Source organism: Nerophis ophidion, linkage group LG03, assembly GCF_033978795.1.
Source record: "Nerophis ophidion isolate RoL-2023_Sa linkage group LG03, RoL_Noph_v1.0, whole genome shotgun sequence".
NCBI classification, from domain to species: Eukaryota; Metazoa; Chordata; class Actinopteri; order Syngnathiformes; family Syngnathidae; genus Nerophis; species Nerophis ophidion.
The window spans coordinates 47,565,450-47,582,949 of record NC_084613.1 but is presented as its reverse complement, the minus strand read 5'-3'; the positions used below and the strand labels follow the sequence as shown (position 1 = coordinate 47,582,949).

Sequence of the window (17,500 nt, the reverse complement as noted above, 5' to 3'; positions counted from 1 at the left end):
TGACCCTGGGGAACATGCTTTATTAATAACATCCAGTATCATACGTTAAACCTCATTTCTAAAAGCTGTACACTACACAATGTGCTCTTTCTTTGAACCAATCTGTGGCATTCTCATTTGTTAATAATTTATGTTTCTTTTTCTCTGCTTTCTTTACAGATGTTATGAAGGTAAGTGTTGGGAATGTAAATCCATGCTTTTTATTCCCTTAAAGGCCTACAGAAACCCACTACTACCAACCACGCAGTCTGATAGTTTATTTATCAATGATGACATTTTTTAGACACTAGTGATTTAGGGCTATATAAGTAAACATTGATTGATTGATTAACATTGCAACATATGCCAATACGGCATTTTTAGTTTACAAAATTGCAATTTTAAAATTCGCGCGAAGTATCCTGTTGAAAACGTCGGTATGATGACGCTTATGATGACGGGTGCGCGTGACGTCTCGGATTGTAGCGGACATTTTTTTCCAGCCAGATCCAACTATAAGTAGTCTGCTTTAGTCGCATAATTACACAGTATTCTGGACATCTGTGTTGCTGAATCTTTTGCAATTTGTTCAATTAATAATGGAGACATCAAAAAAGAAATATGTAGGTGGGAAGCGGTGTATTGCAGCTGCCTTTAGCAACACAACACAGCCAATGTTTCCATGTTTACATTCCCGAAGGTGAAGCTCTACTATGGAACAGAGCAGTCAAGCAAACATGGATCCCTACCACATGTCAACAGGCAAGTTTCGGTGAGAAAATTGTGGTAATAAGTCGGCTCTTACCGTAGACATTAGCGGAGCTTGCGTCGTTCTTCTTGCAGCTGTCAAAAAGGCAGCTGCGACTCTCTTGCCTCCTCCGCACACACCCGTGGCCACACCCTTCCGACTTTCAGGTACGACAGTATAATCTCACTACAACACTAGTAACTCAATAAGCAGATAAGGGATTTTCCAGAATTATCCTAGTAAATGTGTCTAATAACATCTGTATCGCTCCCACTGCCCTGTCTTTTTTTTTTTTTTACCTAGTCCTTCACTGTCACTATCCTCATCCACGAATCTTTCATCCTCGCTCAAATTAATGGGGAAATCATCGCTTTCTCGCTCCGAATCACTCTCGCTGCTGGTGGCCATGATTGTAAACAATGTGAGGATGTGAGGAGCTCCACAACCCGTGACGTCACGCGCACATCGTTGGCTACTTCCGGTACAGGCAAGGCTTTTTTATTAGCGACCAAAAGTTGCGAACTTTATCGTCGATGTTCTCTACTAAATCCTTTCAGCAAAAATATGGCAATATCGCGAAATGATCAAGTATGACACATAGAATGGACCTGATATCCCTGTTTAAATAAGAAAATCTAATTTCAGTAGGCCTTTAAGTCTTCCACAATGTGCTTTGATGAGATCTGGTAAGGTTTGTAAAATGCTTAACCTTAAAAGCAAAATAGCGCTCACCTAATCATCCGAAGAAAAATAAATGGACTACCTAATCATATCTCACCCAAAGCAGCTTTTGTAATGATTTCATCCCTGTTAACAATGTGGAACAAGCACGGGCCTTGCAGTAACAACCCACATGTCTGTGACCTCTCACACAGCATGCAGAGAGCGAGGGGGCCCTGCTGGGCGACAGGCGCCCTCCTCAGCCTGCCACAAGCGTCAGGACACTATCTTCCAGTGTAGGCGAGCCCCTGGCTGAGGGGCCCAGTGTGGAGCATCTCATCCCCAGAAGGGAAACTCTGCAGCTAAATTCCACTGATCCAAACCTGAGCTCCTCACCTCGTGATGGAGGTCTAGTGCTTGAGATGACAGAGCAGAAAAAAGAAGAGGGGGAGAGTTACAAGGAGGATTTACTAATGGGAGTGGACCAGGTAGCTGACTTTGCCAGCTCTGTGCTGGCAGCCATCTCCTGCTGGCACTATAGAAGCAGGGCTTTGCTTTCTTCTCACTTCACAACGGTGAGGGTTGTCTGCCACCCACGACGCTCCCATTTCCTGCTTTTTTCCGCTTGCTCACCGCTCCTCTCGACCGCTCTTCTTCGCCCACACTGCTTTTCGCCCCACTCCCGTCTGTATGAACACATCCGACTAGCGTCCGCATGTGTATCGGGCTCAATGAATGCGTCAGTTTGTATTCATTAGCATGCAGGTCATACTCTTTGTCTCTCTTTGCATGCGCTTCTCTTGTCATGTCTCTTCTGTTTCATGATTATTTTTATATGATGGATCATGAAATTCATGTGTCCATTTGCATTACAACCACTGACAATGTGCCATTTTTCATTTCAAAGGATCATATAGCCATCTTATTCAACAATTAAAATAACAGGAGATAAACATTTATCTTTGTTAACAATTTTTTTTTTCCATTTTTTCAAGAAATATGTTTTGTCAAAGTTGCGGTTCAGCCTGGGCCGGTAATCAATAAGTCAATTAATTCAAAATGTATAGGTCAATAAATGAAACTAAAGATAATTTTACCGGGATCGATACATTTCCATGTTGGTGTGTTTATTCATCTGTTGCTTGCAAACAGGGTGCAAAAGGGTTCACTCTGCACCATCTGAGCATGTTTATTTAATAAGAGAATTAAATGAAGGGAATGAACCTTCTTGTCTGTCGTTTTATCAATCTTTGACTGGACTGCTAGCTTTGGGCAGCGGAAAGCTTCGCTAGTGAGAAGCACGGCAAAGTGACAAAAATTAGATTGAAAAAAGATGATTGCGAATGTTGTGTTGTAGGTATATTTCAACTTCAAACCGAATGATCAAGATTAGCCTATTCCCATAAACAAAAGAGCCAGTATGCGAAATTGGTTAAAAAATTAAGGCAAATATTAAAAAATCCAACTGGGGAAACCTGCACTTTAAAATGTTAAATACAGTATTTATTGAAGTGCAGTTTTTGCAAAGAGATGGAGAGTCTATTTTATTTTTTTTTACTTATTTAGAATAATCATAATCTATGGTAAAAAAAAAGTCTATTGAATTATGAAAAATCAATGTTTATTCCATATGAAAAAGTTACTTGCAATATTCTTATTATATATTACCATTGCATTAGTTCTTGGATTGGTCTCAAAAAATTGCTGACAGTAATATTGTTGATCGGCAATAATTTATGGGTCAATATTTGTTATCAGCCCAGGCCTAGTCACAATCTATTGAAATCAAAATTCTGTTGTTTGACTCTTGCAGGAGGATCCAGTGAGCAATGCTGCCCAGCTATCAGACAAACAGAGAAAAGAGACAGAAGAGTCTTCCGGCTGTGAAGAAACCCAGAAAGATGTGAGCAACACCACACAGGTATTGTTTTTCTTTCTTGTTTATTTCTCAAAAAAAAAACACTCAGGACTTTCTCTCTGAATGCTTTGATGGACTGACTGTACATCACAAATAGATGCACTTCGCAGTAAGACAACATTTCAATCATGTGCAGCTACATTAGTACTTGCTCTCAAACTGAAAATTTGATTTTGCGACCAGCTGCAACTCTCAACTGAGGCGCAGCTCCTGCTACTCTAAGCAGAGTGGGCATTACGCTTGTTTTTCTCGGCCTTATCTCCACCCTCATTTATCAGCACTATAGACATTATTTTTAACCAGTAGTGGAGTGTTTGGGTTGGACTAATTGTCCTTTAGAGTGGGCTGCGCTAATCAAACTTAAATGGGTCTCTGGAGATAAAACAAAATAAAATCAAATGTTGTGGATGCTTTCAATTGAGCTGCTCAGTTGACTTTGAAACGGTCCATTCGGATAATGGAGAGTGTAGAGTGCTCTCATTAGAATGTTTTTCCAGCTCATCATGTTTTATACAGTGGAACCTCGATTTACAAACTTAATTGGTTTCTTGAACAGAGGTCATAAATAGAAAAGTTTGCATATTTAAGCAAATTTGTTATCAAAAACAATGTAAATATGTTTAAGTGGTTTCAGCTTTGACAAAAGTCAGTTTTAGTAAGAGTTTCTAAAACTTGAACACAATATAAAGTGCTATACAGTACTGTATATCAAACAAACATAACAAGGAGCACAACCCATGCCCTGCTGACAGGCATACACCCTGTGGTGCATTCTGTTTAAAATTAAAAACAATTATTAACCTTAACTTTTTTTATTGCTAATCGCTTCAATGATTATCCATTTACCTTGTCGATTAATTTTCTTTACATGCATCGGAAGGTAGGGTGACTTCCTGAATGTTTCAAACCACACATCACTTGTCCATTGCTTTCTTTGGAATCATGTTGAACTCGCAAAACTAGAAATGTGCCGTAAAAGAGCTAAAAAATACACAATGGAGCAATTAGCACGGTAGCTAACGACAGCAGTGCCGACCGACGGCGCACCAGATATGGATCAGCCCGCCCAAAATGGCTGCGCTGCGAGGCACACAATGCTTGGATGAACAAAGCATATTTTTATTTAGTCTGTGGTTTGTAAATCAAAAAGTTTGTAAATGGTGGTTCTACTGTACTCTTGTTATTTGGAATATATATTTTATAACTTTATCTGTGCCTTGTTGCAAACACACTTCCATATTCAGGTCCATTTGAATGAGCTGCATCCTCCAAACTCTCTTCCTAAAGTAGAGAGCGTCCATCAGCTGGTGGCTCAGAAGCCCATACGCCCTTACTCGTCCTCCCAAACCCAAGAGGCCGTCAATCCGGAGCGTGCGCAGACCTTTGGGGAAACTGGTGAGGAAGAAGAGGGAAGTAGCGACTCATCAGGTCTTCCAGTGGAGGAGACTAGTGTGCTAATGAGCAGCGAGCTCTCTGAGGAGGATGAGGAGGTGCTGGCGGGGAGTAAGAGCATCCTACCCTGTTCCGTGTTGGATCAGTCAAGCTTCATCGCTGAGCGCTTCATCAGCGGCCTGTCCAGGCGTAGCAGCCTGGTCTCAGAGGATTTGGACTCTTTAGCCTGCTCCTCTCCTTTGACCCCTAATGAAGTCCCAAAGAGCCCCTCAAACTGCAACGTCTCTGAAGAAAATCCCCGTGCAGAGGTCGATACATCTGCACAAGAATCGGATGTAGAGCGCAGGTCTACTCTCTCCAAACAGGATCGCATCCTTATCCACAAGATCAGGAGATACTACGAGCACGCTGAGAACCAAGATGCTAACTTCAGCATTCAACGCAGGGAAAGTCTCTCCTACATCCCGGCGGGTCTGGTGAGACACCTGAGCCGACAGCTTAACACAATTCCAGACCAGCAGGCTGTTCCACTCCACAGAAAAGTCCTCTCCCGACATAGACCCACTTCCTGGTCCATCTTTGACCTTCCCAGTCCAGACATACACTCGAAAGCTGAAGCACAAAGACCAGAAGACATTAAGACGAGGTCTTTGAGTGCCACAGATGAAGACTTTCAACCTTCATCAGAGATGATCAAAGTCTGGCAAGACATGGAATCAGAGGAGGAGAAAAAGGCACAGGTTGAATATTTGGATTCCAACCAACCTGCAATCCTAGAAGAAAGCGAAACGAGTCATGTCTCAGATAGGTCAAACATTTTAGAAGTTGATCAAAACTCCAAACATCTCAAGGCCTCAGTACTTGATGGAAAGAACCTGGTCCAACTGCCAAAGATCATTAGCTTCAGAGCAAGTGTGGATGAGGAGCATCTCTTACAGGACATGGGCAAGATGAAGAACAAGGTGTTCCAATTGGCACGTCAGTACAGCCAGCGCATCAAAAACAACCGACCCATGGTCTGGCAGAGGAACCGAGAAAGTTCAAGTTCACAAAGCTCGAGGAACATGCCTCATGTACTCCAGGAGAAGGTGAAGAAAAAAGGTAAAATTGGACTGTAGTTGTTCACATAGTCATAGTTAATGCTATTTTTTATCATCACCTATTGTAACATCTACAAATAGGATATAAATTACGTACATTTGGCCTTCGATGGAGCTTTTAGTACTACCGTTATATTATGATAATGTACGTTGATGAATGATGATACATTGTAGTTGTGTATTAAAAATCTGACAGCGACATGCTAATGAACGTCCTCAACGGAATGTAGCGTCCTCTGTAGTGAGCTAAAGTCTAATGTCCCTCCATAGTGCAAAGCTGCTTTTACTTCAGCAATCCTTGCCTCCATGGTGTAATTATCAAATGAATATTATCACTGGAGGATGAGGAACAGCTTAACATTACCCTACACACTGTAGGATACAATAAGCCATGCTACAGCTATGCTAAAGCTTTTGAATATAAACAAATGTGGCAGTTTTGCCTATCATTCACAATCCTTATGTAAGACAAGAACACGTACGTTTATAAATTCAAGTAAAAGTTCGATTACAATGGCGCCAAGGGAGTCACTCTATTCTGCCCTATAAAGCACTTAAACATCCAAACACCTACATCAACGTTTTATACACACACTGTAAGTATACATATAGGTAATGTAGTAACAGGCACATTCAGGATAACGTTTAATATTTACAGATTTTGTCCATCATTTGCATACATTTACGCATTAATTTCACAAACGCATCACAAGGTAAAAAAAATACACTTACTGTACGATGTCTGCTCTCATTGGGATGCCGACTGTTAGGATGTAAATATAATCCCGTTGAGATGAAGAATGACTCATAGTCCTCGCGAAGGGTTTAAAAAAGGCAGATGCAAACCAGCGTTTTCGCATGTCTTTTTCACCATCTAAGTTGGCTGTCAAAGTGGTCCAACTTCTCAGTTTACGTCCCCATCATTTTACTAACAAGGGGAGAGACATGATTTATAATCTAGAATTGACTTTCACAATCTCCATGGATTTGGGTTATGACCGTAAGGACAAGATCACGGGTACAAGCGGCTGAAATTAGTTTCCTCCTCCGGGTGGCGGGGCTCTCCCTTAGAGAGAGGGTGAGAAGCTCTGCCATCCGGGAGGAGCTCAAAGTAAAGCCGCTGCTCCTCCAAATCGAGAGGAGCCAGATTAGGTGGTTCGGGCATCTGGTCAGGATGCCACCCAAACGCCTCCCTAGGGAGGTGTTTTGGCCACAGGGAAGACCCAGGACACGTTGGGAAGACTATGTCTACTGGCTGGCCTGGGAACGCCTTGGGTTCCCCCGGGAAGAGCTGGACGGACGAAGTGGCTGGAGAGATGGAAGTCTGGGCTTCCCTGCTTAGGCTGCTGCCCCCGTGACCCGACCTCGGATAAGCGGAAGAAGATGTATGGATGGATGGCATCTCCATGGCAATAAGTAGTGCCAGCTCATGACGTCAATACAGCAGCATAAGGAAGTTACGTCTCTGTGATCAATGGACTGCTAAATGTAGGTCCTTAACGTTATCGCTTATAATAATAACGTCCCTAATAATTGGTTCATACAAAATGTAAATGGAGTAGTGTTAATTATTGGGTTATCATTATTTATTAGGTTTTATGATCGTAAAAGACTCAAATGAGGCAATGACACCATGGTTCCCATTGATTTCATTGTTAGTTAAATTTTTTTCCATTTATTTACAAGTTAAAATGCATTAAATAAAATAAACACATAGGTGTTTTGTCTCTCATAAGAATTGTGGAATATAGGCAAACTTGCAGAAAAAGTTCAGTTCCCCTTTAAGGGGCATACATTATTCAAATCAGAGCTAATAGTAGACAATAATTTTAATATTTAATTTATATTGTCACAGAGCCCTCCTGTGTTTAGTCTGATTAGAATTTTGAGGAAAATGGAATTCTTCAATGATCTTGAAAAATAGCATCAGCATTGGTATGACCAAGATTGCCCCTGTAACTACTTGATATCGGATTGATACCCAATTTTGTAGTATCGCCCAAAACTAATGTAAAGCATCTAAACAATAGAAGAATATGTGATTATTACATTCAAACGGAAGTGTAAATATGAACGTGTACAACAGAAATTAACAGTAAATTAACAGTTAAATCAGTAAGTTCTGAGAAAATAATACAACTGGTAATGACGAAATACAAACCCCGTTTCCATTTGAGTTGGGAAATTGTGTTAGATGTAAATATAAACGGAATACAATGATTTGCAAATCCTTTTCAACCTATATTCAGTTGAATGCACTACAAAGACGAGATATTTGATGTTCAAACTCATAAACTTGATTTTTTTTTTTGCAAATAATAATTGACTTGGAATATATTGGCTGCAACATGTGCCAAAGTAGTTGGGAAAGGGCATGTTCACCATTATGTTACATCACCTTTTCTTTTATATACAATCAATAAACGTTTTGGGAACTGAGGAAACTAATTGTTGAAGCTTTGAAAGTGGAATTCTTTATCATTCTTGTTTTATGTAGAGCGTTAGTCGTTCAACTGTCCGGGGTCTCCGCTGTCGTATTTTACGCTTCATAACGCGCCACACTTTTTCGATGGGAGACAGGTCTGGACTGCAGGCGGGCCAGAAAAGTACCTCCACTCTTTTACTACGAAACCACGCTGTTGTAACACGTGGCTTGGCATTGTCTTGCTGAAATAAGCAGGGGCATCCATGATAATGTTGCTTGGATGACAACACATGTTGCTCCAAAACCTGTATGGACCATTCAGTTTTAATGGTGCCCTCACAGATGTGTAAGTTACCCATGCCTTGGGCACTAATGCACCCCCATACCATCACAGATGCTGGCTTTTGAACTTTGCGCCTATAACAATCCGGAGGGTTATTTTCATCTTTGTTCCGGAGGACACCACGTCCACAGTTTCCAAATATCCCATCAGTCCATCCTGGATGAGCTCGGGCTTAGCGAAGCCAGCGGCGTTCCTTGGTGTTGTTGATAAATAGCTTTTGCTTTGCATAGCAGAGTTTTAACTTTCACTTACAGATGTAGCAACCAACTGTAGATACTGACAGTGTTTTTATAAAGTGTTCCTAAGCCCATGTGGTGATATCCTTTACACACTGATGTCGGTTTTTGATGCAGTACCGCCTGAGGGATCTAAAGTCCGTAATATAATCGCTTAGGTGCAGTGATTTCTCCAGATTCTCTGAACCTTTTGACGCAGTTACGGACCGTAGATGGTAAAATCCCTAAATTCCTTGCAATAGCTCGTTGAGAAATGTTGTTCTAAAACTGTTCGACAATTAGCTTACAAAGTGGTGACCCTCGCCCCATCCTTGTTTGTGAATTACTTAGCATTTCATGGAAGCTGCTTTTATACCCAATCATGGCACCCACCTGTTCCCAATTAGCCTGCACACCTGTGGGATGTTCCAAATAAGTGTTTGATGAATATTTCTCAACTTTATCAGTATTTATTGCCACATTTTCCAACTTCTTTGTCACGTGTTGCTGGCATCAAATTTTAAAGTTAATGATTATTTGCAAAAGAAAATGTTTATTAGTTTGAACATCAAATATGTTGTCTTTGTAGCATATTCAGCTGAATATGGGTTGAAAAGGATTTGCAAATCATAGTATTCAGTTTATATTTACATCTAACAGATTTTCCCAACTCATATTGAAATGGGGTTTGTATATTACCGCATTTGTCAGCAGCCAAATTAGTGTAGGAACCTTTGTAATCTGTTTTGAAATGGTATTACCAATATTTATATACCAAGTAATATATTGTGACATATATCATTTTTGCGGAAGGCTGCAATATTTTTCGCAACATAGATGGTGTACCCTGCCTTCTGCTCGTGTGCAGCTGAGATAGGCTCCAGCACTCCCCGCGACCCCGAAAGGGACAAGCGGTTGAAAATAAATGGATGGAAATGGATTTTAGGCTATATTGTCCATGTTTAGTCAATAGAAGTATGATAGTATTAAACATACTTTACTGCAGTGGTGTGTTTTCTTAGTGTCCTCGTAAATAGACTGATTTAGCACACACAAGCATCACATAGCTTGTTAAGGTCTGACTGATGCTTTAAATGTGGCTGGTTTTTTTTTCTCTGATACTACATTGAAGTAGGATATAACTGTATAAAACTGATTTGAGTAGAGCTTAACCAGTACAACATAAGTCTGTAAAAAATTAAGTTTGGTGTTTTCACTGTTTGCAGGTAAACCCAGCCTCAGACTGCCCTTGAACCTTTGTGAGCAGATGGTTATCCATGAGGTGAATTCACCAAGTCCAGTCCAGACCCCGAGTTCTGCAGCCAGCACCCACAGCACAGCCTCTGGCCAACAAAGCCCACAGCAGGAGAACTTCCACTGGCCTGACGTACAACAACTACGCTCCAAATATAACCCTTGCACACCAGTGGCAGACAACACCCACCCCTTTAACAGGGCGCTGGAATGTTCTACGGACAAATGCTATGGCTGTTCTCACACGGACCCTCATGGAGAAGCGACACATTGTCCTACTGGGCAACATGACGCCTGGTGCAAGGAGACAGGTGACCAAGACCAGCCTCGGACTACGTTTAAAGTGCTGTGTGGGTGGAGCTCTCTGGACCACATGCTTGGCTCTTCTCCGCTTCATAAAGCGCAGAACCTGCAGGAACATGCGCAGAACCTGCAGGAACATGCGCAGACCTGCTGTTCGACTAGTCCAACGTCGTCCACCACACAGGAGAGCACTGTCCTGGCAGAGGAAAGCAAACTCTTTCAGGACAGCATTGACTGTCCCTCCGAGGTGGCCGGTGAGAGTTAAGCGAAGACTTCTGAACGTATCCTGGTGAAAAGTTTACGGGAGAAGTTCCTGAGCACAAGCTCGTGAACACAATTTATCTTCAGAGACAGAGAAACCTTCTTTTACGCCACAACATGTTGTGTAGTCAGTGTTGGACACTTAAAGGGATGTTTTGTCGAAACATTGTGGTGTGTTGCAATATTTGTACATTTGAGACTTGATGTAAATGTGTAAATAGTCCTATTAGCATAATTAGTCTTATAATGGTATAAATCTGTTAAGTTTTATCCAACCATCCATTTCCTACCGCTCGTCCCTCTTGGGGTCGCTAGTTTTTGTACTATTGTTCATATTAAAGCATAAAACTGAGTTGCAGAGGGAAAACATGACCTCAATAAGCTGACCACACCAAAGAGTTTATATTATAACAGCATTGCACACTAATTGTTGTTTTCAGGCATCACTGGAGCTCTAGTTCTTTCCTATATGTATGTTTTTTAATGAATGATATTTATGATGCTCTATTTGGGGCAAAGATTGGCATGTAAATAGAAATGGACCTCCTTGGTGTTCATTAAAGAAAACTTACTTGAAGTGTGCTGTTTGCAATAAAAAAAAAACAGAAATTGTCACTAACGTCACGTAATGATGCTAATATTAAACACGTGACTTAATCCACTGACATTGTCTTTTGACTGTATTCATGAATAAACCCTCAGGAAGATCTGTAGCACCTTTTTTCCCCTGATTCACAGACCAAAAGGTGAGGTGTATGAAATGGACATTTTAATATGCACAAATATATGTGAAAACAACGTTATATTAGGTCTATATCTTTCATTTATTTGGCATTTAGTTACAACTGTAGTCAATAGCTAGTTTTCGACATGTGAAGCAGTTAAGTATTGATTGTATTCACTAATGAGGACAGTGGAACATATAGAATGCCGCTAAACAACTCGCGTTGCTGTCAGAAATTGCGTCGAAGTTTGCTCGCTGGCGTCAAAGCAATGCCGGCTGTTAGCACTAATTAGCCTTCAGAATAAAAGCATTGGCTTTTATTTACCACCACCAGAAACGTGTGCTTGCATTAAAGGTTTTGTTTTGAAAAACAATACCGGAAGTTGTACATCCAATATGACAGGTTTTAAATGAGCCTTAAATGATCAAACCAGCGTCGGGCACTCCGCCAGACCGCCACCAGATGAACAGGCAACACACACACCAGTCTCCCAACAATTTATAACTTCATTAAAACCTTTTAAAAAACAACATAATCTTTCTTTATGAAGGATGGGCTGTGCGATATCCGGCTTGGCGCAAAGTGCGGACTTGGGGGAGAAGAAGCTGGAGGAAGGTTCATGTCTAAGTGAAGATAGCATAGAAATGATTAAAGAGTCGTGGAAAGTGATCAAGGACGACATCGCTAAAGTGGGCATCATCGTGTTCGTCAGGTAAGACCTTTATGAAGCCAGATAAGGATCACATGTATTTTTACACAAAACAAAATGTGTACGAATTGCCCCAATTCTTTGTGTGCTGACCTCGCTTTGAGCTTGTGGCAATTAAACCACCTTAAGTCACAACATTAAGTATCTGCTGCTCACTAACCTGCTGACTGGTGTGTGCGCGTGAGCGTGTCACATCTGCCCTGATCACTCTATTAGGGACACGTGCACGTCTATTTCATCCACACGTTTGTAAATTGGCACGGTTGGAATATTTTAACTGATGACTTATTTTACCTCTCCATGCCTTTATTAAAATATTTTGATTTGAATATTTTGATAATAACTTCAGCTGACAAAACAAATGATGTTCAAGGGTGGACTCTCACTAGCTTGGCTGAAAACTGCCTTAAAGATGCTGTTTAATTGCAACTTCCTCACTGTAACATTTTTCAAAACAAAACATACAACAAGAACACAGCTTATGTTACCATTAGTGGTTTAACAGAAGACAATTGTCAGGCAATATCCTAAATCTTTCACAATTATAAAGTTTATGAAATGAAACATTTTGCAGGCCCAAATGAAATTATTTGTGTTTTTAATCATCCGGTTTCGTAAACAAGCACGCGCAGACACATACAAAATCAGTCGAAGAGAAGCAACGAACAATTTGCAGTCATGTTGTTATGACAGAATATACATTCAATGACAGCTAACGCTAGCTATCCATCCATTTTCTACCGCTTGTCCCTTTTGGGGTAGCGGGGGGTGTGGAGCCAATCTCAGCTGCTTTCGGGCGGAAGGCGACGTACACCCTGGACAAGTTGTCATCTCATCACAGGGCCAACACAGATAGACAGACAACATTCACACACTAGGGCCAATTTAGTGTGTAAAAGACATTGGAAGGTTGGTGCCCTCTTGGCACATATGTAAATGTTCAGAATCAGAAATACTTTATTAATCCCCGAAGGGAAATTAAGATTTACAGCACAATCCCATTCAAGATCAAACTAACATTATTACAGGGAGACAGAACAGAATCGCTGACAGTTCTGCCAACTTCCGGTGCCCCTTACAAAAAAGGTGAGAAACATGTAAACGCTGGGGGGAGACCCTGGAGAGGCGATCCAGACTGAGGCCAAGGAGAAAAAAACCCTCATAGACATAGCACATGTAAGCATGTGTCCATCCATCCATTTCTACCGCTTTTCCCTTTCGGGTTCGCGGGGGTGCTGGAGCCAATCTCAGTGTAAGAGAGAAACATCAAAGAACACAAAGGACATTAAAGACATTAAAGGGCAGCCACTTCTACATACAGCTACAGAAGTAAAAACAACACAAAAAATAACATACACTGTGGTGGCCTCTGCGGTGTTCCACGCCATTGTCTGCTGGGTTGGAGGGAGCATGGCCAGAGACAGGAGCAAACAAGCGATCCGACTCCACCCTCGGCCGCCCACTAACTCTCGGCCAGTCTGCATGGATGAGCGAGGATGCGTCCAAGGAGGCCGAGCTGTCCGATACTCAAACCTACTCAGTGGCCTACTGGTTAGAGCAGGGGTGTCAAACTCAAATACAGAGTGGGCCAAAATTCTAAAATGAACAAAGCTGCGGGCCAAAGTTGAACAACTTAACCTTTCAATAGGGACCCAAACAAGTTTTGCATTGAATATTGAACAAGCAAGGCTTATATAACTTTATAGTGACATGCAAAATCGAGTTTTGTTGGTAGCGGGGGTGTATATTGTAGCGTCCTGGAAGAGTTAGTGCTGCAAGGGGTTCTGGGTATTTGTTCTGTTGTGTTTATGTTGTGTTACGGTGCGGATGTTCTCCCGAAATGTGTTTGTCATTCTTGTTTGGTGTGGATTCACAGTGTGGTGTAACAGTGTTAAAGTTGTTTATACGGCCACCCTCAGTGTGACCTGTATGGCTGTTGACCAAGTATGCGTTGCATTCACTTGTGCGTGTGTAGAAGCCGCATATATCACGTGACTGGGCCGGTACGCTGTTTGTATGGAGGAAAAGCGGACGTAAAGACAGGTTGAAGAGGATGATAAAAGCAGTACCTTTAAGGCACGCCCCCAATATTGTTGTCCCGGTGGAAATTCGGAAGAATGGTTGCCCCGAGAGATTTTCGGGGGGGCACTGAAATTCGGGATTCTCCTGGAAAAATCGTGAGGGTTGGCAAGTATGAGAATTAGCGTTGAATGCGGTGATACAGCGGCACCGCCACTGTACAATACCGGCGGGCCAGCTCTAATATTAATTTATTATTGCCTCAAGGGCCAAATGAAATTACACCCCGCGGGCCAGAGTTTGACACCCATGCAGAGTGTCCGCTCTGAGATCGGTAGGTTGGGAGTTCAAAACCCAGCCGAGTCATACCAAAGACTATAAAAAAATGGGACAAAAAAAATATATATAATTAAAACAAGATGGAGACATCAGGAAAACAAAAGGATGACAGAAGACCACAGAGCTCCTGCCAACAGCAGCCACTACAGCGGCGCCAAAAAAAAGAAAAACAAACGGCAAACAGCTCCTCTTATGAGACTATATCTATTACTACCATTGATAACATAGCACCGCTAAAGTTAAAAAAGGCTCCAAAAAAGCGCACCCCGTGGTTTACAGAAGAAACTAGAGCTCAGAAATTATTATGCAGAAAGCTGGAACGCAAATGGCGCACGACTAAACTTGAGGTGCACCATCAAGCATTTAGTGATGGTTTAATAACTTATAAACGCATGCTTACCTTAGCTAAAGCTAATTATTACTCAAATCTCATCCACCGTAATAAAAACGATCCTAAATTTTTGTTTAGTACGGTAGCATCACTAACCCAACAAGGGACTCCTTCCAGTAGCTCCACCCACTCAGCTGATGACTTTATGCAATTCTTTAGTAAGAAAATTGAAGTCATTAGAAAGGAGATTAAAGACAATGCGTCCCAGCTACAACGGGGTTCTATTAACACTGACACGATTGTATATACGGCGGATACTGCCCTCCAAAATAGTTTCTCTCGTTTTGAGGAAATAACATTAGAGGAATTGTTACAACGTGTAAATGGAATAAAACAAACAACATGTTTACTTGACCCTCTTCCTGGGAAACTGATCAAGGAGCTCTTTGTATTATTAGGTCCATCAGTGCTAAATATTATAAACTTATCACTTTCCTCGGGCACTGTTCCCCTAGCATTCAAAAAAGCGGTTATTCATCCTCTTCTTAAAAGACCTAACCTCGATCCTGACCTCATGGTAAACTACCGACCGGTGTCTCACCTTCCCTTTATTTCAAAAATCCTCGAAAAAATTGTTGCGGAGCAGTTAAATGAACACTTAGCGTCTAACAATCTATGTGAAACCTTTCAATCCGGTTTCAGGGCAAATCACTCGACGGAGACAGCCCTCGCAAAAATGACTAATGATCTATTGCTAACGATGGATTCTGATGCGTCATCTATGTTGCTGCTCCTCGATCTTAGCGCTGCTTTCGATACCGTCGATCATAATATTTTATTAGAACGTATCAAAACACGAATTGGTATGTCAGACTTAGCCCTGTCTTGGTTTAACTCTTATCTTACTGATAGGATGCAGTGTGTCTCCCATAACAATGTGACCTCGGACTACGTTAAGGTAACGTGTGGAGTTCCCCAGGGTTCGGTCCTTGGCCCTGCACTCTTCAGCATCTACATGCTGCCGCTAGGTGACATCATACGCAAATACGGTGTTAGCTTTCACTGTTATGCTGATGACACCCAACTCTACATGCCCCTAAAGCTGACCAACACGCCGGATTGTAGTCAGCTGGAGGCGTGTCTTAATGAAATTAAACAATGGATGTCCGCTAACTTTTTGCAACTCAACGCCAAAAAAACGGAAATGCTGATTATCGGTCCTGCTAGACACCGAACTCTATTTAATAATACAACTCTAACATTTGACAACCAAACAATTAAACAAGGCGACACGGTAAAGAATCTGGGTATTATCTTCGACCCAACTCTCTCCTTTGAGGCACACATTAAAAGCGTTACTAAAACGGCCTTCTTTCATCTCCGTAATATCGCTAAAATTCGCTCCATTCTGTCCACTAAAGACGCTGAGATCATTATCCATGCGTTTGTTACGTCTCGCCTCGACTACTGTAACGTATTATTTTCGGGTCTCCCCATGTCTAGCATTAAAAGATTACAGTTGGTACAAAATGCGGCTGCTAGACTTTTGACAAGAACAAGAAAGTTTGATCACATTACGCCTGTACTGGCTCACCTGCACTGGCTTCCTGTGCACTTAAGATGTGACTTTAAGGTTTTACTACTTACGTATAAAATACTACACGGTCTAGCTCCATCCTATCTTGCCGATTGTATTGTACCATATGTCCCGGCAAGAAATCTGCGTTCAAAGGACTCCGGCTTGTTAGTGATTCCCAAAGCCCAAAAAAAGTCTGCGGGCTATAGAGCGTTTTCCGTTCGGGCTCCAGTACTCTGGAATGCCCTCCCGGTAACAGTTCGAGATGCCACCTCAGTAGAAGCATTTAAGTCTCACCTTAAAACTCATTTGTATACTGTAGCCTTTAAATAGACTCCCTTTTTAGACCAGTTGATCTGCTGTTTCTTTTCTTTTTCTTCTATGTCCCACTCTACCCTGTGGAGGGGGTCCGGTCCGATCCGGTGGCCATGTACTGCTTGCCTGTGTATCGGCTGGGGACATCTCTGCGCTGCTGATCCGCCTCGACATCTCTGCGCTGCTGAGCCGCCTCCGCTTGGGATGGTTTCCTGCTGGCTCCGCTGTGAACGGGACTCTCGCTGCTGAGTTGGACCCGCTTTGGACTGGACTCTCACGACTGTGTTGGATCCATTGTGGATTGAACTTTCACAGTATCATGTTAGACCCGCTCGACATCCATTGCTTTCCTCCTCTCTAAGGTTCTCATAATCATTATTGTCACAGACGTCCCACTGGATCATTATTGTCACCGATGTCCCACTGGGTGTGAGTTTTCCTTGCCCTTATGTGGGCCTACCGAGGATGTCGTGGTGGTTTGTGCAGCCCTTTGAGACACTAGTGATTTAGGGCTATATAAGTAAACATTGATTGATTGATTGATACTCACTAGTACAGTGCTATTCTCCTGGGGGCCAAATACAGGAATGACGCCATACCGTCTCCCGAGTGCAGTTCAAAACATGGAAGACAAACATTTTTGCAGCAAATTCGTAAAAACACTGGAGTGCTCCTGTTGTATAGAGGAACTTGGACCACCGTAAACACATCGGCAGATTTTAACCCTGCTAGCAAACATACAACACTGAAGTCCAAACTTGTGATTTACATTAACGTTCCTCAAAGAACCATAAAGTCCCTAACTTTTTGGCAGGTACACATTTTTTTTGTAATGTGATTTATGGTAAGTGAGGTCTTCCTTTATTTTGCCTATTTCAGATGCAGCCA

The 17,500-nt window shown here is 41.9% G+C and overlaps 2 protein-coding genes across 3 annotated transcripts in view; both read left to right on the top strand.

The window, feature by feature from the left end:
• The window catches only part of LOC133549711 (pleckstrin homology domain-containing family G member 3), a 98,847-nt gene extending 87,542 nt beyond the window's left edge, over positions 1–11,305 (top strand). Inside the window, exons 15-19 of the mRNA XM_061895420.1 lie at positions 160–170; positions 1,603–1,962; positions 3,201–3,308; positions 4,550–5,798; positions 10,007–11,305. Coding sequence (XP_061751404.1) covers positions 160–170; positions 1,603–1,962; positions 3,201–3,308; positions 4,550–5,798; positions 10,007–10,602 — 2,324 coding nt within the window. The 3' untranslated portion in view covers positions 10,603–11,305. The remainder of the gene's footprint in view (positions 1–159; positions 171–1,602; positions 1,963–3,200; positions 3,309–4,549; positions 5,799–10,006) is intronic.
• Positions 11,306–11,460: 155 nt separating this feature from the next.
• Positions 11,461–17,500, top strand: part of xgb (x globin) — a 47,343-nt gene continuing 41,303 nt past the window's right edge. For both annotated transcript variants that reach the window (XM_061895424.1, XM_061895423.1), the window contains exon 1: positions 11,461–12,035. In XM_061895424.1, the coding sequence (XP_061751408.1) occupies positions 11,875–12,035 (161 nt within the window). In that variant the 5' untranslated portion in view covers positions 11,461–11,874. The remainder of the gene's footprint in view (positions 12,036–17,500) is intronic.